The sequence below is a fragment of the Octodon degus genome, unplaced genomic scaffold (genome assembly GCF_000260255.1).
Source record: "Octodon degus isolate 3935 unplaced genomic scaffold, OctDeg1.0 scaffold00093, whole genome shotgun sequence".
NCBI lineage: Eukaryota > Metazoa > Chordata > Mammalia > Rodentia > Octodontidae > Octodon > Octodon degus.
This window is the reverse complement of record NW_004524669.1, coordinates 3,613,047-3,634,881: the sequence shown is the minus strand read 5'-3', so window position 1 is coordinate 3,634,881 and position 21,835 is coordinate 3,613,047. Positions and strand designations below refer to the sequence as shown.

The following is a 21,835-nucleotide window of genomic DNA, read 5'->3' as shown; positions in this document are numbered from 1 at the left end:
CAAGCTAAGCTAAGCAAAGCACAGGGACCGCGGTTCAATCCCCAGCACCACATGCCAGCCAGCCCTGCCCCTGGTGGGCTGAGCTGGCCACACACACACATAAATATTTAAAAAAATATATTAAAAAAAAATAAATTCTATCAAATGAGATATTTTTATACACTTATTTGTACTTCCTGGCCTTTGTCTGAAAGCCAAAATCTTTTTATAGCCTTCTACGTGTTCCCTGGGGTCCAAACATTGAGTTTAATCTGGCTTTCTCCCCCCAAGGCTTTCAGGAGCACCTCTTATCAGTTTGTCCTGCTCAAGACAGCTGGCAGCTTTATGCCAAAGCTCCAGATTCTCAGGCACCAGTGAACACCAGGGCTAAACTAGTACTGTGGCCTCACGGTCTCTGACACAGACCCACAGACCCTGACAGAGAATGGGACCAGCCCTTCTGATCAAAGGCACTCATTTCTTTTATTTGTTCCTGGCTTGAATCCTGCCTGTTTTCAAAAACAATTTCACATTGCTTCTGAAAATTGAGTATCTTACTCAACTGTAGTCACATTGTGCCCAAAAGCAGCCAGTGAAAGTTCCCCTCTGCTACCAGCCTGTGTTCTCAGGAAATGAGCTTGTTCTTGTCGGCTCCAGATGCCCACCATGCAGCATGGGCCCTAGAGGCTGGTGTTTCATGCATTCTCAGTGGAGTGAATGAATGAAGGCCTTTGAGAGGCCAGAAACAACAATTACATCTCTCCTTAGCCTGGCCCTAGAAGGAAAAGAAGACGTAGCTTTGCAAACAAGTGACTTGGTGGAAGGAGGGCTGCCCATCCCAGGAACGTGCTTCTCCCTCTGTCTCTCTAGATCCCCGACGTTTGCTGGAGGCCTCTTCTCCATCTCCAAGTCCTACTTTGAGCACATCGGTACCTATGATAATCAGATGGAGATCTGGGGAGGGGAGAACGTGGAAATGTCCTTCCGGGTGAGAGAGAAGAGGGCTTTGTGGGGAATCACAGCATCCCAGGAGGCAGCCGGGGCCTTGGGGATGTTGCCTCTGAAACTGAAATGGTGACCGTTTCCTGGCATGGCTCTGTCCTGCTCCCCTCCCTGTCCATGGCCATAGGGCTCTGGCAGTTAGATTGGGTCACTTAGAAAAAACTTAGTGGACTGGGGAACAGCTACAGTTTCTCAGAGGAAAAGGATAATGGGAGGCATTAAGGACTGACCATCTGGAGATGCTTGTGCAATCTATGGGAAAGGTTAGGGTGAAGGTAGAAACAGGTCAGTAACATATCACTGTTTTTTCAACAATTGCATTCCCCTTTTGAGGCCAAAAAGCACATCCTAGGTTGCACTCGGATTGTCCCTCTAAATGCTCAACAAGCTTTTCGTCACTGTGGGACAAAGTGGTGGCCCCAATTCTGGTGGGCACTAGAACTCCAAGGGATTCTAAGAATTGGTTAAATCAGGACCAAAGGACTGTTTCTCTATGAAACCTCCACAAATCCCCATGCCAGTGGAAAAGTAATGCACACATGAGCTCAGGTATAAAGTCACCTTTCACAGTGTCATGTGCATATTCAGCATATAACTGGTATCTGCTGGTACTGTGATTATGTGCTTCTGTGTTACCATGCTATGAATGATCTATAGTTTCCAATAAAATCCAGAAGAAAGCAGGGGGAAGGGTGTCATAGGCCAGTCCACTGGCATGGAGAAGGGTCATTTGCCAGTCATCACAACTCCAGGTTTTCTGATTCTAGGTTTCCCCAGTGAGCTTGTGATCTGTTTTCACACTCCCTCCTAGGAAACTGGCATGCTAAAGGCTCAGGTGACTGGGACAAGCCACCTGGCAGTTACCTGTTCTTGCTATTTACTTATACACTGATGCTCTGATTTGGGGAACTTGAGTTTCCAGTTAGCACCTGGAGAGGCTGATAAAAATCACATCTCCAAGCCAGGTGTGGTGGTGCACACCTGTAACCCCAGCACTCAGGAGGCTGAGGCAGGAGCTCGAGGCCATCCTGGGCTAAATAATGAATTCAAGGCTGGCCTGAACTGCACAGTGAGGTCCTGTCTCAAAAATAAACAAAAACAAAAAAGTCACATTTCTAGGTCAAAAAGACAAGTCACCAGAGCTCAGAGTAGATAGATACATAGCACAAAAGCAACTTCTGTTCTCAAAAGTGGGCCGTGGGCCTCATGGCTCTTCAAATCTCCATTTGTGTAAACCAAAATCAGAAAGCCTGGGATTATGAGGTCATGGCCTGGTGGGAAGCCTAGTCACTGTCCCTTTCTCCAGGGAGAGATAACTATTTGCCTGGGTCATTGGACCTGGGCTCCAGCATCCTGGGAACAAAACAGCGGTGCTTTGGGGGAGACTGTCCTGTTCCCCTGCACCTTGCTGAAGGCCCCACCCTGTCTCCTCTTGTACTAGGTGTGGCAGTGCGGGGGCCAGCTGGAGATCATCCCCTGCTCTGTGGTAGGCCATGTGTTCCGTACCAAGAGCCCCCACACCTTCCCCAAGGGCACCAGTGTCATTGCTCGCAACCAAGTGCGCCTGGCCGAGGTGTGGATGGATGACTACAAGAAGATTTTCTACAGAAGAAATCTGCAGGCAGCAAAGATAGCCCAAGAGGTGAGAGCAGTGGTGTTGGGTTGAAAAGAAGCACAGAATCTCAGAGCTTGGCCAAGGGCCTGATGACAGAGTCCTCCCCATCTCTACCATCCAGTGCCTCACTCTACTGCTCAGGGCCCTGTGAGGTAAAGCCCATAGGAGGGCCTTGGGCATACAGATTGTGAAGGCTAGAGAGGAGCCTTGGTTGGCCTACCTTAGAGAGGAGAGAAAGGAAAAGATTCAGAGAAAAAGAAGCTCCTACAGGAGAGGTGACTCTGATAAGCTAGAATCAGGGAGCAGGATTGCTGCTTGGGGGTCTTGGGAGGTGAAGGAGCTGGTGGGGTTTGAGCGGGGGCTCCAAGCCAGTGCAGAAGGTCTGGGATCAGATGTGAGGTGGCACCTGAGCAGGAGTAAGCAGGCAAGCAATTGGAGCTTTGTGCTATCTGGCTGGATGTCAAGACTGGAATTGACCGGTAGAAGGGACTGGCTTGATTGGCAGAAATCCTTTGGTGACATTTCGGAGCGACTGCAGCTAAGGGAACAACTACACTGTCACAACTTTTCCTGGTTCTTGCACAACATCTACCCAGAGATGTTTGTTCCTGACCTGAATCCAACCTTCTATGGAGCTGTAAGTTTGAGAACCAATATGTCTACCATAATCATAGTGCCCCTGTAAAGAAGTTCAGAACCCCTACCTTACCACTGAATGGCAGTCAGTAATTAACCTTCACTCTCCATCATTTTTCATCCAGAAAGGGGATGGAGGGGCCACTTCAGGGCTTCTAGAGATAGCTAAAAATTTGGCAAAAGGAAGGCCACCCATAAAGTGGTTGTCAAATGTTGATATGCATCAGTCAGCAGGAGTGTGGCTGGGCTCCGCCCTCAGAGCATCTATTGAGGATGGGGATGGGATCTAAAAATCTGCATTTCAACCAGGTCCCAGGTGATGCTGATGGTGTGGGTGGCATACTGTGAGTGTCCTGAGTAGTTCCCCATCTTCCCCCACAGAGGGTGTCCAGGCCTGGCTTTCTTAGGCTCAGGAGCTGTGCACCTCTCTTTGCTGTTACTGTCATGTATCTGAATTAATAAACAGGAGAGCAAAAACTACAGAGGAGAAATCCTGCCCTGCAAATTCATCCCAGCTTGGGTGGCCCCATAACATAACTAGGAAACTCCCCGCTGCTATCCTCGTTCCCCTTTTACTTACATTCCGCAGATCAAGAACCTCGGCATCAATAAATGCCTGGATGTGGGTGAGAACAACCGCGGAGGGAAGCCCCTTATCATGTACTCCTGCCACGGCCTTGGCGGCAATCAGGTAGACAGCCCGTGCGTGCCAGGCAAGCAGGTCCATGAGAGGCCTGTCTCTAGGGCACCTCCTCTCCTCATGGGCTCCTTTCCTGTACCCTAAGTACTTTCCTGAAGCCTGGGGTGGAGGACACCCAGAAGAAGAGGAGGAGGAGGAGTACCATCCCCACCTCAGGAAGCACCAAGGACTGATGTCTCAGCTTGGGACAGAGAGCGAACACTGACATCAGTGCTGGTACTGCACAGTGATGGCAGGAAGCACTTATGCAGAGAAAGCCCGCTGCAGGAGCCCAGGGGCTGTGTGATATTTACAGATGGATGTGGAAAAGTTTTTCTCTCTATACAACCAGATATAGCAAAAACCGTGAAGGCAAAACAAGTTACAAAAGTCTTGGCGTGGCCCTGTCCACTTCTTTCCTCCCTTGGGGTCCGCCCGTGGTTGGCATTTTAGGGCAGGTGGCTTTGGAAGGTGGTGGACAAACTCCCCACCTGTTCCTCAGGACCTTCTCTTGACTTCCAGTACTTTGAGTATACGACCCAGAGAGACCTGCGTCACAACGTTGCTAAACAGCTGTGTCTACATGCCAGTGCCAGCACACTGGGCATGAGGACCTGTCACTTCACTGGCAAAAATAGCCAAGTGCCCAAGGACGAGGAATGGGAATTGACCCAGGTGAGTTACTTGTCCAGGAAGCTCAGAATTGAGCTGGTAATGCCTGTCTATAGTCTCACCACTTGAGAGGCCGAGGAAGGAAGATGACTGCGAGTTCAAGGCCAGCCTGGGCTACATAGCAAGTTTAAGGTGGGCCTGGACTATATGGTGAGACCCTCAAAACAAAACAAAATAGACTTAGAATCAAGAACCTGAGGCCACATTTGCCCCATCCTTGTTTTTTATGTCTTCTGCCTGAGACACGAGGGTGGATTGGAGCAAGGGAATAGCAGTGTGGGTGTGGTCGCAGCAGAGTTCTCAGGACTTGAGTATGAGTTGATGTTGGCTGGTTCCGGCTGGTGCAAACATGGAACCAGAGAGCAGGGCTCGTGTCCAGTTCTGCCGCAGCATAAGCGTTTGTTGGCCTTTTAGCATTTCTAGTAGATAATTATGTAGGGTCATTCATGGGTCCTTCCTGCCTCTGTGTGGCAGGTGCAGGATGAAGCAGTTACACATTAGCTTGGTTCATCTTCCAGGGGCTCTTTCCAAGTATGCAGGGCCCCATTCCTGCCAAGTGAAGCCCAACAAATTTGTGCCTGGCCCAAGACCCAAGTCCAAGACCTAATAAATGGCAGAGTAGGGCTCAGACCTAGGTAAATTTGACTGGAAAGCCTTTGGGTTTTCCATGGTGCCATGCTGCCTCAGGATAGGCATCACTGCCACAGGACTGAACCCACTGGAACTCCATTCCACTCAGGGAAAGAGGCTAGCCTGGAGGACACAGGAAGTATCCTCAAAATATCAAATACACAAATGGGGAGTGGGCAACAGTGGCCTCAGGTCTTTGAATTTGGCCATGAAGGAGGCTTTGAAAGCATTTTTCTATTGGCTGTGGCCTTGCTTTCTTCTACTTGTCTTCCAACCACTCAGGCTAAAGCTGGGGGTAGGGAACTGGCACCCAACACAGAGAAGCTGGGAGATGTATCTCTCAGAGTCTGCATTCCAGGGATGGAATTGGAAGTGTCCTCTTTGTGCCTGGTTGGGCCTCCTTTGTCTTGTATCGGTCCCCCCTCACCCCCAGTAACACTGTTGGAGTTCTGCAGCCCAGACTGACCCTTTACTGTGTTGTTTTTAGGATCAGCTCATCAGGAACTCAGGATCTGGTACCTGCCTGACATCCCAGGACAAAAAGCCAGCCATGGCCCCTTGCAATCCCAGTGACCCCTACCAGCTCTGGCTCTTTGTCTAGGCCCATGATCTTCCCCCGTGATCTCCTCTTCTGCCCCAAGTACTCTCAGGAAATAGGATGGCCAATGTGTGGAATCCTGGTCATCAGCCCTCTAGGCCTTCAGGATGGCTTTGTAAACCAAGTGGAGGTCAAGGCAAACCTTCTTGCCCCTTGCAACAATGAGCCCATTTTCTTCTACTCTGATAGAAGAAACTATTCAGACATGCCTAGAACTTCCTTCTGATTTTGGAACAAAGTCCTCCAGAGCAGAGGACAGGCCAAGGGCAGCAACCCTGAGGTCAAGAAGAATACCTCTGCAGCCCTGAAGTGTTAGTCAGCCAAAGCACTTGCAGTATTTAGTGAAATAGTCTGATCTAATAGAAGATGTTGAGGTCAAAGAGAGCCTCCCTCTTTAATAATACCTGGTGTGTAGAACTGACTGCAATTTACCAGAAGCACCCAGTGAGGTATCCTTTCTCTTATTTCATTTGCACAATTATGCTATGAGAAAGATCGGATGAGATCTACTGTGTCCATCCTCCAGGTAAGAGGGCAGAGGCAGAGATACAGAAGCTTGTCCACAGTTGTGTAGCTAAGTGGCTCAAGCTGATCTTGAGGCCCAGTCTCCAGCACTGAACCATGGATCGTTCCGCTGTGCCACAGAACACTAGACACCTAACCAGGTGTTTCCCAGTCCCTGTTTGCCCTTTTTTATCACTGAGGTACTGTCAGCCAGAGGAAGTTAACAAGAGTCCTGGCAAAACTGAGAAGCAGGCCAGGCATGGTGGTGCACGCCTGTAATCCCAGCACTTGAGAGGCTGAGGCAGGAGGATCGCCATGTGTTTGAAGCCAGTCTGAACTGCATAGTGAAACCCTCTCACCAAAGGGTTTAGGGGGAAGACCGAGGAAGCAGGGACACTGTGCAGTCGAGCATATCTGATCCCATCTTCTGTGTTTGTACCAAGTCCTGGTGTGAAGCGGACTGGACGTCTGTACTAGCTCTTCTCCGAGCAAGGTGAACCCTGCTGCACGTGGCTGCTTTGTCTGACAGCACACCCCTCTGAAAGCTAATGAAAATTCTGACCAGGAAGTCTTCCGACGTCAATAGCAGACTGCGGCCGCATGGAGGTGCTGTGGGACCACTTCTGCCTCCAGCTCGCACACAGCACGGCAAGCATGCATGGGAGCCGGTAGCACCCAGTGAAGGAGCCGCTCTGAGGTGCCCCAGCCAAAGGGACGGAAGAAAACGGCCAGGGAAGAGCCCGTTGGGAAAAGGAGAAAGTTCTGTCTCTAAAAGAGAAGAGTTGGACATGGGAGCCCAGTGGAAATAAAGGTTTTATGGCAGTGGGAGAGCAAGTGTGTGTTGGGCTTCTCTTCCCCTGGCCGCGCCTTAGCCGAGTCAGTCGGTTCGGGCTCGGAAATACCGCGTACGCTTGAGAAGCGCCCCCCGCCCCCGCCCCTTCCCCCAAATACCCTCTGCCCCAAGTCCGGCCTGCGGAGTGGGCATCAAGCATGTGAAGCAGGCAGGGACAGAAGATGAGGTCCTTCTGCCGCAGAACTCCTGGTCCGAATGTAGAAGGGTCGTGAAAGCCTAGAAATGTTCAAAAATGTGCTCAGTGAGCTCTAAGGAAAAATCCTTTCCACTTCTAGGGATCAGCAAAGGCCTCACGAAGGCAATGACGTTTGACCTCACTGATAGAGAAGTCAAGCACTGAACGTGGATCATCCCACTGTGCAGCCGAACACTAGGCACCTAGCCAGGAGTTTCCCACGCCCTCTTTGATAGAGAAGGTGGGAAAGACTCAGGAAGCAGAAATGTCACGCAAGCAGCTATCTATCATGAGCATAGCCACAGAGGGACAGAAACAAGTGGATCTAAAAAAGCAAGACCTCGTGGCGGAGTGGGTGTGTGGAAGCTAGAGGAGGGCTGCATTTTCACTTCGGTGGGCACTACCCCTGCTCTCCTAAAACAAAGAAAATTATATTTTGTGAGTGCACTGGTATAAAAGTGAATATAATCCAGATTCTTATGTATTTTATTCTGATCTTAAAATAATCTAAAACATTCTGTGCACCCCTTAGGCGTACTGCAGCCCAAGGCACTGTGCCACAAGGCAAGTGCCCTATGGAAGAGTGCACTGGGGCCCAAATGAAAAGGCTTTGACTCCAGTTCTAATAACTCAGGTTAGTGAGAGTCGTAATCCACGATCCTGACCTCATTCTCAGTTGCATTAAGCATCCAAACAATTTCCAAGCAAGGGCCGCTGGCTAGTTGTCCTGGGGGCTCGTCATGTCTGTAGCATCACCCAGTAGTCCCCAAGCTCAGTTATCTTGTGTCTAACCAGGATGCTGCTCCTTGTGAGGCCAAGAAGCTGCCTCACACCTGCACCAGAATAGCGTTTCCTAAGTGAGTTAAGAGTAACTAAGCTGCAAAAGTTAAATAAATAACATAAAAAGAATAACTCAGCTGGACATGGTGGTACCCTCCTCTAATCCCAGCACTCAGGACGCTGAGGCAAGAGGATCACCACAAGTTCAAGACCAGCCTAAGCTACATAGCCAGACCCTTTCTCTCTCTCAAAAAAAAAAAAAAAAAAATCAAGGCTCAGGGGTGCAGCAGGAGACAGGACCACATGCCGTGCCCAGGGGAGGCCTGGACATGAGGCCGGGGGAGTCCAAGGAAGGGAGGAGGTTAGAAGGAAGGGGGTGCTGACCAAGTGGTGGGAAAATTGAGGATGTAGGTTCTTGGCCTTCCCCCTAGCCACAGCTAAACTTGCCCTACCTCAGCACCTGCATTATTCCCTTAAACCCATCTAGCCCCCTCCCCGACCATTCTCAGCACCAACCAAGGGTCTCACCTTTTAAAACCTGCCCCCAGCTCTGTGCAACTCTCCCAGCACAATAGCACTGAAGCGCTGATCCTTTCTGGGTACTTGAAGAGTACTGGGCCCTTGCTCCAAAGAGTAAAAATATCCCATTGTTTATTATTTTTAATTACAAAAGTAATACTGTAGAGAAAAGTCAGATAATATAGAAAATAGGTTGAAAAAATCTTATCTGGGAGTGGTAGCACATGCATGTCATCCAGCACTCCGGGAGACTAAGGTACAGGATTATAAGTTTGAGCCCAGCTGGGGAGTTTAAGTAACTTAGTAAGATCCTGTCTTAAAAATTAAAGAAAGAAAGGAGACAGAGAGGGAAAGAGAAAGAAACTTATCCTCAGGATGCCCCATACCTATTGATTTATTCTCTAGAGTCTTAACTGTTTCCAGCACAGGTGTCCAGACTTTTGACTTGCCTGGTCTGCAGAACATAATTGAAAAGGAATTCTCAGGCCACATATAAAATGTATACTATAGTTTTATTGTTACTATTTTTTTGTTTTGAGACAGGGTCTTGCTATACAGTTCAGGCTGGCCTCAAACTCAAATGACCCTCCTGCCTCAGCCTCCCAAGTGCTGAGCTGTGCCACTGTGCCCAGCTTAAAATGTGTAATACAGTTAATGTATATCAAGTCCCAAAATCCCCTTGGTTTTTATATTTTGCCTTATTACTTTACAAAATAACAAATTCACATTGAATAAATAAGAAAACGCATGTCTGCTTAGTAACAATAAACACCTGTCCTCTGAGGCGCAGGTGTAGATAGGTTGACATCCTGTCAGGAATTGCTGCACTTTACTCACCAAGTGCATGTAACAGCTGCAGGAAGAGGGTCGGTGTAACTGCATGGTGGCCGCGGGAGGCAGTCAGCACTGCACTGCGCCCTCTCTGTACAGCCTTCCCCTGTCACCTGTGCAGTCCACGACTGAGCATTGTACAGTAGGCTCAAAAGCTCACAGGTGAATGTCAGTTTATAATCTTGGGAGGACACGCTACTAGCTGTCCAGGGCCACAGCTTGCTTTAGAGACCCTCCTCTGCCATCTTCTGGTGATAACACAAATACACTAATACACAGTACCATATTGTGTGGGACTTTGGTTTGTTCACTTTGGATATTTTCATGTCAGCTCATTTAAGTCTGACCTACTGTCTTTTTTTTTTATAATTTGCTCTTCATCTTGAGACAGGGTTTCACTGTGAAGTTCAGGCTGGCCTTAAACTCACTGTGTAGCTTAGGCTGGCCTCAAACTTGTGGAGATCCTCCTGACTCAACCTCCTGAGTTCTGGGATTATAAGCATGCACCACCACACATACACACAATTACTGCTTAATTTACTGTTTTAAAGCTACATAGTTATTTCACAGTAGGATTAGAACTAATTTATTCAATGTATAATTCACAGACTTGTACTTTTGTGTGTGTGTGCCTGTGTTTATTTCAAAAGAATATATGGCTAGCATTGGGATTACTTAAAGAAATATAGTGCCTGAAAATTTAAGCCAAGGCCACTATGTATGCCTAATATATAAATGAGCTTTGCAATGTGGGAGATTAGGCACCCATTGTGAGGCTTTAAATGCAGTCCTAGAGTTTGGTTTTTAAGCAAATACAGATTGGGTTTCCCTGGGTCAGGCCAAGGGTACAGAAACACGTATGAAATAGGCCCTGCCCTTATAGGTTCACAACTTGGGACTATGTGATGTCAGAGCCCTCAGCCTCCTCTTGGGTTCCTCTCCTGGGCTAACAGAGAGAGGCTGGGAAGTAGGAGGAGAAGAGAAAGGCCCTGGATCCCTCCGCCCAACTCGGGCTGCCTCTCTGAGGTCTACTTTGTCTCTGAATGCAAGAGACTGGAGAGAGAGCCCTACGGGCGACCGGGGCATGAAAGCGCAGCTCTGAGCAGCCCACGTGACCTGTGCAGAGCCCAAGTGCCCTTCCCGGGCCTCTCCCATCCCAGCAGGCATGTGGCCTGGTTTCTGCGCTGTGTGGACAGCAGAAGCCCAGGGGACCAGGGGACTTTCCGGCTTCCAGGAAGCCCCGCCCACACCCGAGTCCCCCACTTCACTCCTGCTGCACCACAGCCTCCCCCCCCGCCCCCGGGGCCTTCAGGGACGCTGACCACTGCACCTCGCGCGTGTCTCTCCTCTGCTGACCATAAGGGGCAGAGCCCTCACCTCCTGCAGGGCCTGCCTGCCCCTTGACTCCGTGCCCTGCGCCCCCAGTTCTCCTAGTCCGCAGGAAGTCATCCTGTCTGGAAGTCTCCTGTCCTGCTCCGCATTCGGTGGATCTAGGAGCGCTCTTCCTGGCCTGAGTCTCCCCACCCTGTTTCTCAGTATTTGCTCCCGCTAGATTCTCCCCAGGGGGCGTTTGCTTTACCTCTGCCTGCATGCGCACCTGTGTGCAAGGGGCAGCCCTGTCCCCAGTGTCTTCCTTTTGCTAATCGTCCTCCTCATGCTCAGTGGGACAGTGATGGATGCTGGGGGTAGAACAATCAGGTGCACCCTCCAAGGGAAAAGGGGTCTTGGTTCTCCATTTTATTTTATTATATTATTTTTGTTTGGTTGGGTTTTTTGAGACAGGCTTTCTTGCTATGTAGTTCAGGCTGGCTTTGAGCTCACTGTGTAGCTCTGACTCCCCTTGAATTTATGGTGTCCTCCTGCCTCAGCCTCCTGAGTGCTGAGATTACAGGTAAGCACCACCACCCCCAGCTTCCATTTTATTTTTGAAAAAGGGTTTGTTGGATGCTTTTCAACTGACAGCAGATAATTAACTGAGCTCCAACCTTGATCTGTCTTTGAATTACAGATAAATTAGTTGACTTAAAAAGCAATCGTTTCATTTGTACTTCCATGTCACCTGCGACTTTCCCTGCCTTCCACCCACAGCCCTGTCAGCTGGCAGGAAGAAGGTCAGCAAAGCTGCTGATAAGAGGAGGATAAAGAGGGCTTGGTTCATGGCAAGAGGGCAGCGATCTGCTTCACTGGCAACATGCTGCGCTTCCTTGTGCTCACCACCCTGGTCCTTTATGGTAAGTGGATCCTTTGGCTGAGTTCTAAAGGGAGGGAGCTTTTGCACAAGGGTCAGAGTGTCTTCCCTCAGCCTAGGCTGGCTCCCTATCCCAGGGGAGGATAGGATGCTCTGCCTGTGATTCTAGCAAAAATACTAGATACTGCCCTGGAGCATAAGATGGAAAAGATGGGGTCACCACCATCCATGCAAGGCTGTCCTGGTGAAAGATCCTAGAACCATGAAGCAGAAAGAAGCCCCTTTCTGAGGGGCCAGAGCTTCCCTACCAGCACCTTGACAGGAGGATATCCTGAGTGGCCAGCTGGATGTGCCCTGCTGTCCCTGTCCAGAGGAAAATCCTGCCAAACATCAGGGGAGGAGTTCCCTCAAATGTAGCAATCCAAGGCCCAGGGGCCTCTGGGGCCCCCAGCTGTTGATTCCAGATAGGTCCTTCCTACCAAGCCCCAGTTCCAGGCCACCTGAGAAAAGCTACTCAGGTGCCCCGGCTTTCAGAAGGGGCTCAGAGAACTCACAGCAGGGCCCCTCGGTTGTCAGAGAAGAGCTGTGAATTTGCAGACAGGGCTAGCATTCCTCAAAACACAGTAGCCCTCCCCCACCCCACGCAGAGCTGCCCCCGTGCTGAGTCATCACCCACTTTTCTTCTGCTCCACAAAGGACACAGCACCCAGGACATTCCAGAAACAAATGCTCGAGTAGTTGGAGGGACTGAGGCCCAGAAGAATTCCTGGCCCTCTCAGGTGGGTGTTTCTTCACAGCCCAGACTTGCAACTGAATGCGTGTTGCTAGGCACCTACAACAAGTGTTATGTACGCTTGTGTGTATTCTCAACCCGCAGCTTGCCAACTGTCTAGATCGCAGGTTTTAAAGATGGATGGGACCAGGCTTAGTTGGGTTCTAAAATGTAAAAGCTTGGCAGCAGGGACTTAACAGCAACCGACCTCCCAAGCATATCCCCAAACACAGACTACCTCTATAGTACCCACCACATTGCTTGTGCCGTGCTGCAAGACCACGTGCCAGGCCCATACATGTACTCCATCCAGCCCACTTCACACACGCGCGCGCGCGCGCACACACACACACACACACACACACAGAGCAGTCACTTCTTTGGGTAAAATGCTTCCGTTTTTGTAACAGGGTGGCTGGGCCCTGCTTTAAGCTAATCTACATGTGTAAAACTGGCCACTTAACAGGTGAATAGCCACACTTGGAAAGAAATCAATGCAATTGCAATTAGATTGAAGTCACCACAATTTGAGCCCTGTTTTTCAGTGGAGCTATTGTAAAATGTGAGGAAAACCCAACTGATGGAAATGAACATTCCATTGTGTTTCTGAGTATTCCCTCAATGGGGTGGGGACAGTGTTTTTGAGAACGCTAAAAGGATACTTTTCCAAGAAGAAGCCATGATAAAAGGACCTGGGTTCTGAACCAACAACCTAGAGCAAGCATGTGAAATACACTCCATGGGTGCCTTTATTCCCCCATCCACGGACACAGCAAACATCCCCCAACAATGGCGCTTTCTTGTAAGCTGACCCCAGAGGCATTGACACTGGGTAGCCACTACCAACCAATCTATAGCAATTGGCAAGTCAAATGAACCCTATTTGCTATCCTTAGCTGAGAAGGTTGGAGAATGTTTTGAGGGATATCAGGAATTTTCCTGTGAGGCAGAGCCTTTTGAGAAACACCGACCTATCCCTCCTTTCTTTCCTTGCCACCCAGATTTCCCTCCAGTACTCGTCTCTAAATTCCTGGCATCACACCTGTGGAGGGACCCTCATCAAACAGAACTGGGTGTTGACAGCTGCTCACTGTGTAGACAGGTGAGAAAATGAGCCCCTGAGAGGGAGGATGCTGAATTTTCAGAAGGAATGTCTAATATGGGGCCAGGAGGTGGCTCAGTAGAATAAGCGCTTCCCTGGCAAGTGCAAGGGCCTCAATTCAATCCCTGGTTCTGGAAAAAAAAAAAAAAAAAGAACAGCGGGCCACTGGCCAACCCACCTGTGCTTGGAAATCGTTGTAACAAGGAGACAGTTTGGAAGAAAGTACAAGTTATGGAGTCAGGCTCGGGCTTCCAGCTTGCCTCACCATCTTCTACCTAGTAACCTTGAGCAACTGATTTAGCTTCTCTCTTCTCTCATTCCCTTATCTCTAAAATGGGATGATAATACCTACGTGGTAGAGTTGTGAGGATTATTTCAGTGCCTCGTCAACACAGGACTGGAAACTATGTTTTCGCTTTTGTCATGGGCAATAGTTCTCAAATTTGAGATGTATGAGAATCGCATGGAAGGTACAGATGGCTGAGCACCACCAGGCAGAATTTCTGATTTGAGAAGTCCACAGTGAGGCCTGACAATAGGCATTTCCTTTTTGCTTGTTTGTGATTTCAGGATTAAACCCAGGGGCTTTGCCTGGCAAGCTCACGGGCCCAAGTTCAATTCCTAGTTCCATAAAAAAAATAAAGAAATAAAAAATAATACACCCGGGGGCTTCACACTGAGCTACATACCCAGAAGTTCTTATATTTTATTTGAAGACAGGGCCTCACTAAAGTCACTAAGTTGCTTGTGTAGAGCTCAAACTTATGACATCCCTGCCTCAGCCTCCCAGAGTGCTAGGATTGCAGGCAAGTGCCACCTGGCTCTGACGATAGGCATTTCGCTCAAGTCTCTGGGTGACTGCTCGTGCTTGTGGACCTGGGCCACACTTTAAGAATTACCAGTCCATGCCACACATGATGGCTGGTGAATCCTATAATCCCAGCACTGAGGTGGCTGAGACTGTGAGTTTGGGGCCAGCCTGGGCTACACAGTCAGTTTAAGGTCAGCCCAAACTGCATAGGAAGATGCTGTATCAAAAACAAAACAGAGGAGCCAGGAGAGATAGCTCAGTAGAATAAGCGCTTGCCTGATAAGCGCAAGGGCCTGAGTTCAATCCCTGGTTCCACTAAAAACAAAAAAAACCAACAGGGCCAGGGAGATAGCTCAGTAGAATAAGCACTTGCCTGGCAAGAACAAGGTCCTGAGTTCAATCCCCAGTACTGCAAACAAACAAACACGTCTAGACTTCCCTCGAATTGCCTTGTGGCTCTTAGCCGTTCTTTCACTCTTGCTTACCACACGCGTCCCAGAGTATGAGGTGCAGAAGTGAAGCCCATAGTGCTGTTCTGTCTCACAAGTCAGTAAGTCAGAGAATGGGGGCTTTGTTCCTTATTTGTCTTTGAGGTGCTTTGATCCTCCTCTGCCTGAAACAGATCATAAGGAGTCCCCTCCTATGGATAAGATACGATGGCTTGCCAACCTTTCTCTAAGGGGACAAGAGAGTTCCCTGGGTCACTCAGGGCTTCCTTCTCTCACTCCAGTTCCAGGACCTACCGTGTGGTTGTCGGAGAACACAACCTGAAGCAGACCGATGGCTCCGAGCAGTACGTGAATGTGCAGAAGATTGTGGTACACTCCAAGTGGAACAGAAATAACGTGGCTGCTGGGTGAGCCTAGGCTCGGGCTGTCCTGGGCAGGGAGGAGAAGAGTCTTGGTGTCCATCACATCTTCTGCCAGAGGGTTGCAGGGTCTGAAACTTGGTCTGTGGTTCATAACTGGACCTTTGCATGAGGAGCCAGTTGAGCCCTAGAGAGAACATTGTGTCTCACTGAGAAGCAATGTGTAGGCTCATTCATCCAGTGGACTTGGAGAACTGGGATTGGGGAGGGCTTCAGAATTGGAGAAGATCTAGGGCTGGGAGATGGCTCAGTGGAATAAGTGCTTCCCTGGCAAGCACAAGGGTCTGAGTTCGATCCCTGCTTCGGGGGGTAGGAGGGGAAGGATTTTAGAAGCTCTTCAGGATTTGCTTGATGGAAGAGAGTTTGCATTATTTGGTTGCCTGAAGTCTCCTCTGTATAGATCTTAATGTTGCTTTTTCACTTTTGATGTTAAGTGTAATTCATTGTATAGAACAGACTCAGCAGTAGAAGAAAATTTCCTTCGTTCTTTGTGCTAGAGATTGAACCAAGGACCTAGTAGACACTAGGCAAGGGCTCTCCCACTGAGCTACACCTCCAGCTCAGAAAGAAATTTCCTAAAGTGAGTCTTATACAGGAGAACTGCAAGAGTGAGTTACAGACTTCTGGAAAGGAAATCATTAAGCGATGGCTAGGGCTGAGGTGGGGTTTTAGCTCCGTAGCAGAGTGCTTGCCTAGTATGTGAGAAACCCTGGATTTGACACCCCCAACCCCAGCACTGCCAAAGAAAAGAAAAAAGACAGGGGTTTGTGCTAAACATCATGGGGATAGAGTTCAAATGACTCAGGGACTTCTGCAGAACTTTCAAAGCCACACAATATTTCATGTCTTTCTTCTTTGAGAACATTGCCACCAACACGCCAGCACCTGCTCTTCGCTGACTGCTTGCCCCTTCCCTGGTTTGCGGACCTCGGCTCTAGCCTGCAATGCTGCCCTTTCACCAGCAGGTGCTGCTGTTAAACACACAATCTCTGCAGCTCACCGGCTCAGCAAGCTATCCGCCTCATTCAAATTTCCTTTTCAACCCCCTGGGGACACAAAGGCTCAGTGACCTTAGTGCAGGTGCTGACCTGAGGTAAGGGTTGAGTCCAGAGTGAGTTCTCTCTTCCTGCAGCTACGACATCGCCCTGCTGCGCCTGGCCAAGTCAGTTACCCTCAACAGCTCTGTGAAGCTCGGTGTTCTGCCTCAGGAGGGAGTCATCCTGGCTAACGACACTCCCTGCTACATAACAGGCTGGGGCCTGACCAAGAGTAAGTCACCTATGTGGACACCCCTGGGCTCTTGATTGGTAGCTGAGCTACTAGGGCATGTTTTTCTGTGGCAGTAAGTACTTAACACAAGAGACCATTAATCTAAGGTAAAATAGCTGATGGGTGAAGCCAAGCTAAATGGAATAGCTGAGTCAGAGAATCAGACTCTTGGAACTAAAAATGTTCTTAGCAAGGAGTGGTTATTATGGGGGACAGGCATCCTGGGGAATGAACCTGAGGTCTTTGTGCTGAGTGATATTGCCAGGACTTATTCTTATTATTATTATTTTAATTGTGAGACGGGATTTTACCAAGTTGCCCAGGCTGGGCTTCAATCTGTGATATTCTTTCCTCAACCTCCCATAATGCTGGAATTACAGACATGTGTTACCACATCTAGACCAAAGAGTCTTTTGTATCAGTTCTCATTTTGTACATGAGGAAAATGAGAACCAAAGAAATTGAAGGTCAAGATCATGTGACTAATTAATGCTTAATTAGGGCCAGAACCTAGATGTTCTGCCTCTCACTTTGGTGCATAGCAAGACCTTGTCTTGAAAGAAACAGAAGAAGAAAAAGAAAAGAAAAGAAAAAAGAAAAGAAAAGAAAAGAAAAGAAAAGAAAGGTGGGAGGGCTGTGGGACAGAGAGGAAGGACAGAAATATTCAGCTCAGCACAGAAGACTGGTAGCTGCCAGGCAGCAGCTGGGTTTCTGGAGGGCAGGCCCAGCCTTGCTGTGCGCAGCTGGTCTGCTGGAAAAACCTGGAGCTGAGAGACACCCTCCTAATTTTTGGCTCTGCTCTCAGTTCATTTAATGTCATTGTGGTTCAATTTCTTGACCTATGACATGAAAGGGTTACTGTAATTTAAAAAAGATATATATGCAAAGGCTTTGAAAAGTCAAAAGAGCTAAGGCAAGAAAGCTGAACCAAGTTCTTATAAAATGGAAACAGGTAGGCCCATCCTAGTTCTGCTTGTGAGGCCCAGAGTGTAAGGAGCAGAACACAGAGGAGTTTTAAGCCAGGAAGATCTTTCTCATTACTTACCTAAGTTATCCACAAGTGAAAAGGGCAGGGTGGGACGGTTGGCTGAGAACACTAAGAAGCCTGTAGTTGCCATATAAAGAGAGAGAAGAGGACCTGAGACATACCACAGAGGGAAGGAGTTTGCCCTGAGCTTGGGAAGGTTTGGCCGGTGTGAAAGGATTTTTCCCTGGACAGAATCAGGGCTGACTTCCACTGTGTGTCCTGTTCAGCCAATGGTCAGGTGTCCAACACCCTGCAGCAGGCTTACCTGCCCAGCGTGAGCTACGCCATCTGCTCCAGTTCTTCCTACTGGGGCTCCACTGTGAAGAACACTATGGTGTGTGCCGGCGGAGACGGAGTTCGCTCTGGATGCCAGGTGAACACATGTGGAAGGGTCGGAAATCCCGTCCCATCCCTTTGCTCTGTGCCTTTGACCCTCCCTCCACCCTTTGCTCTCTCCCTTTTCATACCTACTCTTGTACCTATGTACTGACTCAGCTTTCTATTTTTGCAGCTGAGAATGATTCTGTGTTAGTAACTCTGTATTCATGGAATCTCCAAGTTGAAGAGAGCCTCAAAATTTGCCTTGCTCAATGCCCCCACCTCAGAAGCTTGTGGGTGGCCCAATATTTGTGTGCTGGCTCATGTATGTGTTCTTTAGATGTTCGTGACCCAGATTTGGGGCTGGGTCTCAAAGGGTGGCTGTAATTGTGTGTAAGGTAGATCCCAAGCCCATCTTTTTCTTGTACGTCATCCATTACCACTTTTTACCCCATTATTTATAGGATTGGATACAGGTGAATAGTATGGAAAAATACACAAAGCAACTTTATATTGGTTTTTATATAATAGAGACAATTCTTTACTTATTTTTTTGACAATTATTTACTTAGACAAGATCAAGTAGCAATAAACCATATTAAAGATTTTCATCCAGGCATGGTAGTATACACCTGTAATCCCAGCACTTGGGAGGCTGAGGCAGAGGTAACACTGGGAGTTTGAGGCCAACCTGGGCTACAAATGAGTTCAAGGCCAGCCTAAACTGCATGATGAGACCCTGTCTCAAAAAGGAAAGAAAGAGTTTCTAATGAAGTTCAACAAATGTTCAATGTGTATCTACTATATATCAGGAACTGTGTTAAGGACACAAAGAGGAATCAATGTCAGTGTGCGCCTCTGCTCTTCCACTTGACATTGTTTGGTTTCTCTTGCGTCACTAATATGGTACCTGGCGTATAGGGGAGGGGCTGAGGAGCAGACACGCTCTATGTCGTAATGCAGTGTGGCTAAGTATTACAGTAAAGACATGTATAGACTGGTGTGGAAGCTCAGGGACAGGTACCACTTCTATTTGCTAAAGACAGGAAAGACTTGTCTTTCCTAGGAAAGTAAAACCTACAGCAAGTTCTGAGGGTTCAATAGAAGTAAACCAGGTAAAAAAGGGAAAAGACATTCAAAGAAAGGAAAAAGCATGAGTAAAAACATCAGGTCAAGAAACAATATTCCTGGGGCCAGGGAGATGGCTCAGTAGAATAAGCACTTGCCTGGCAAGCGCAAGGGCCAGAGTTCAATCTCTGGTTCTGCCATAAAAAGAAAAAAGAGAAAAAGAAACAACATTCCCACTGCTAGAATGGAGCAGAGGCTGGAGGTCCATGGGCTAAATACAGCTGCTGCCTATTATTGTATAGCGCACATGTTAAAAATAGTTATTACATTTTCAAATGGCTAGGGGAAAAAATCAAAAGAATATTTAAGGACACATGAAAAATACAAGTTCGCAGCATTTATAAGTGACATCAATCAGGTCATAACCACAGTTGTTCATTTACTTACTCTTTTTTTTGAGACAGGATCTTGCTGTGTAGTTCAGACTGACTTTGAACTTACTATATAGCCCACACTAGCCTCAAACTTCACAGCAATCCTCCTGCCTCAGCCTCCTGAATACTGAGACCAGTGTGTGCCCCCATGCCAGGCCCCTTATTTATTTTTTTTGGTTTTTTTTTTTAATTTTTTATTTTATTTTGGTGGAACCAGGGATTGAACTCAGGCCCTTGAACTTGCCAGTGAAGCGTTTATTCCACTGAGCCATCTCCCTGGCCACCCTTATCTATTTTTTATGGCTGTTTTTGTACTATAATACAGAAGTTCCTAAAGAGACAGTATGGTCTGCAAAGCCTAATCTAGTTACTATTTAGCCTTTCCATAGAAAGTTTGCTAACCTCTAGGTTAGAAGATAAGCTATTACTTTACTAAGCGTTGTCAGGAAACTGGAGAGGCTCCTGTGACTTAACAGTTCAAATTCTATGCTTAAGAATCTGTCCTTGGTGCTGGAGAGATGGCTCAGTGGAATAAGCCCTTCCCTGGCAAGCGCAAGGGTCTGAGTTCAATCCCTGGTTCCACAAAAAAAAAAAAAAAAAAAGAAGAAGAAGAAGAATCTGTCCTTAAGGACTGGCCAGATAGCTCAGTGTACTAAAGCATGTGCTTAGGTAGTTAGGCAGAGGGTAGGGACCTGGGTTTGATCCCCATAGTGCAGTGCTGGCCCTGCTCCTGGGGCACACTGAGATGGCAACTAAGACTGGGCGTGGTGGCACACACCTGTAATCCCAGCTCTTGGGAGGCTGAAAACAGGAGGATCACTATGAGTGGGATGTATGGAGTGAGACCCTGTAGATCCTGTACTAAAATACATTTTAAAAAATCTGTCCTTTATCTCCTAAACACTGGAAAATCATAGAAGACTTGTAAACAACACAGCACCATGAGATGTGTCTTCTAGAAGTGTTCCCCGGTGATGACATAGGAGTGGTTTTTTAGAAGGGAAAGAAAGGCAGGGCGACAAGCTAAGGAGCTATTGCAATGATCTAGGCAGGAAATTTGAGGGACTGAATTTGGGCAATGGTGACAGGAATGGAGAGGAGGGAGGAAATGGAAAAGAGAGAGGAAATGAGGAGGATCTGGGATGATTTCCTGGTATTGGGCTTAAGTGATCTGAGGGTATGGAATTAGTGCCTCAAACAAGAAAAGATGGAAAAGATTTGTACATCCAGGTACAACCAGTACTTCCCTCTGCCAAAAAAAAAAGGTTGTGGAATAAGAGAACACTAGATTAGGGAAGAACTAGAAAGGAAAGCATAGACACTTGAAGGTCTTAGAGGTATTCTGAAGAAAAAGAACCAACCAGCGAGTAAGAAAGGGCCAGGAGTGAGAAGTAAAAAGCAATAAAGATTCACAGGTGTAGTATGCAATGCAGCCAAGAACCACAGTGGGAAAGAAGATGGCTACTTTGTACCTGTTGGACACTGTTGTTCATGGAAAGAGTCATTTTAGTGGGGTGGTGAAGACAGAAACTAGAATGAACAATGAAGGATAAACATGCAGTAAGATATATAGCAGGGGAAAGAGAAATACAGCAGGAAATGTAGATTACTCTCCCAAAAATCTTGGATGAAAAAGAGGAACAGAAAAGATCTGGTAGCTTTAAGAATAGCTAATCATGGAGGAGGTGAATGTTTAAAAAGGGAAGAAAACTGAGTGCATTAACAGGCAGAGAGGAGAGTATCTGGTACAACAGAAGAAAAGGAAGAGATGGAACCGGCAGCACTGACTTTGGCCAGGAAGGGGGATCCCCGACAGGCTTCTGGACATGAGTCTTCCGGGTGGGTGGCTGGAAGTTGGCAGATGTTTTGAATTGTTGCTTCTGGTCATTCATGAATTAGGAAGGTCCAGTTTGGCTGCAGAAAATGAAGGTGGAAAGGTTGTATAAGTTTGGGATTGTTAAGGAGAATGGGAGGATTGTCTGGCACGGTATTGAGTTTGGAGACGAGGCAATGACCGCGTGAGTGTGTGCTTCATGCCATCTTACTCAGATGCCAGCTGTAAGGAATGGATTAATCCAAGGCTGGGTTTTCCTGCAAGATGACAGCAATAGGACATGACTGCATGTCAACCGCAAAGTTCAAGCTATGCAGAGGGGAAGAGAAGTCGTTAGCAGGAGGCTGACAGGCTGGTTGAAGTAGTGGAATGAAAGAATTAAAAGGATTTTGTGAATCCAAAGAACTATAAAAATAAGACAACCAACACATCCCAGGTTTCCTGGGACTCTCCTTTGTTAAAACTTAAAAATCCAGGGGTGGGGGAGACTTGCTCGCCACGCAACAACTTCTAGGCCTTCATCAGCCAGCCAGCCAGCCAGCCCCACATAGAAGGGGCAGCCTTCTGAGTTAATTCCCATCCTTCTACTCCATCACAACCTTCAGTTTTTTTTTTTCTTTCTTTCTTTCTTTTTTTTAACTGAACAGCAATAATGACTTTTTTTTTTTTTT

The 21,835-nt window shown here is 47.8% G+C and overlaps 2 protein-coding genes across 7 annotated transcripts in view; both read left to right on the top strand.

Annotated features, from left to right (window-relative positions):
- Galnt6 (polypeptide N-acetylgalactosaminyltransferase 6) overlaps window positions 1–7,742 on the top strand; it is a 42,806-nt gene extending 35,064 nt beyond the window's left edge. For all 6 annotated transcript variants that reach the window (XM_023722810.1, XM_023722812.1, XM_023722811.1 and 3 more), the window contains 6 exons: window positions 850–967; window positions 2,423–2,623; window positions 3,102–3,233; window positions 3,822–3,923; window positions 4,434–4,586; window positions 5,701–7,742. In XM_023722810.1, coding sequence (XP_023578578.1) covers window positions 850–967; window positions 2,423–2,623; window positions 3,102–3,233; window positions 3,822–3,923; window positions 4,434–4,586; window positions 5,701–5,814 — 820 coding nt within the window. In that variant the 3' untranslated portion in view covers window positions 5,815–7,742. The remainder of the gene's footprint in view (window positions 1–849; window positions 968–2,422; window positions 2,624–3,101; window positions 3,234–3,821; window positions 3,924–4,433; window positions 4,587–5,700) is intronic.
- Window positions 7,743–11,656: 3,914 nt separating this feature from the next.
- The window catches only part of Cela1 (chymotrypsin like elastase family member 1), a 15,696-nt gene continuing 5,517 nt past the window's right edge, over window positions 11,657–21,835 (top strand). The window contains exons 1-6 of the mRNA XM_004637830.2: window positions 11,657–11,704; window positions 12,358–12,440; window positions 13,435–13,535; window positions 15,077–15,202; window positions 16,347–16,483; window positions 17,738–17,883. Coding sequence (XP_004637887.1) covers window positions 11,665–11,704; window positions 12,358–12,440; window positions 13,435–13,535; window positions 15,077–15,202; window positions 16,347–16,483; window positions 17,738–17,883 — 633 coding nt within the window. The 5' untranslated portion in view covers window positions 11,657–11,664. The remainder of the gene's footprint in view (window positions 11,705–12,357; window positions 12,441–13,434; window positions 13,536–15,076; window positions 15,203–16,346; window positions 16,484–17,737; window positions 17,884–21,835) is intronic.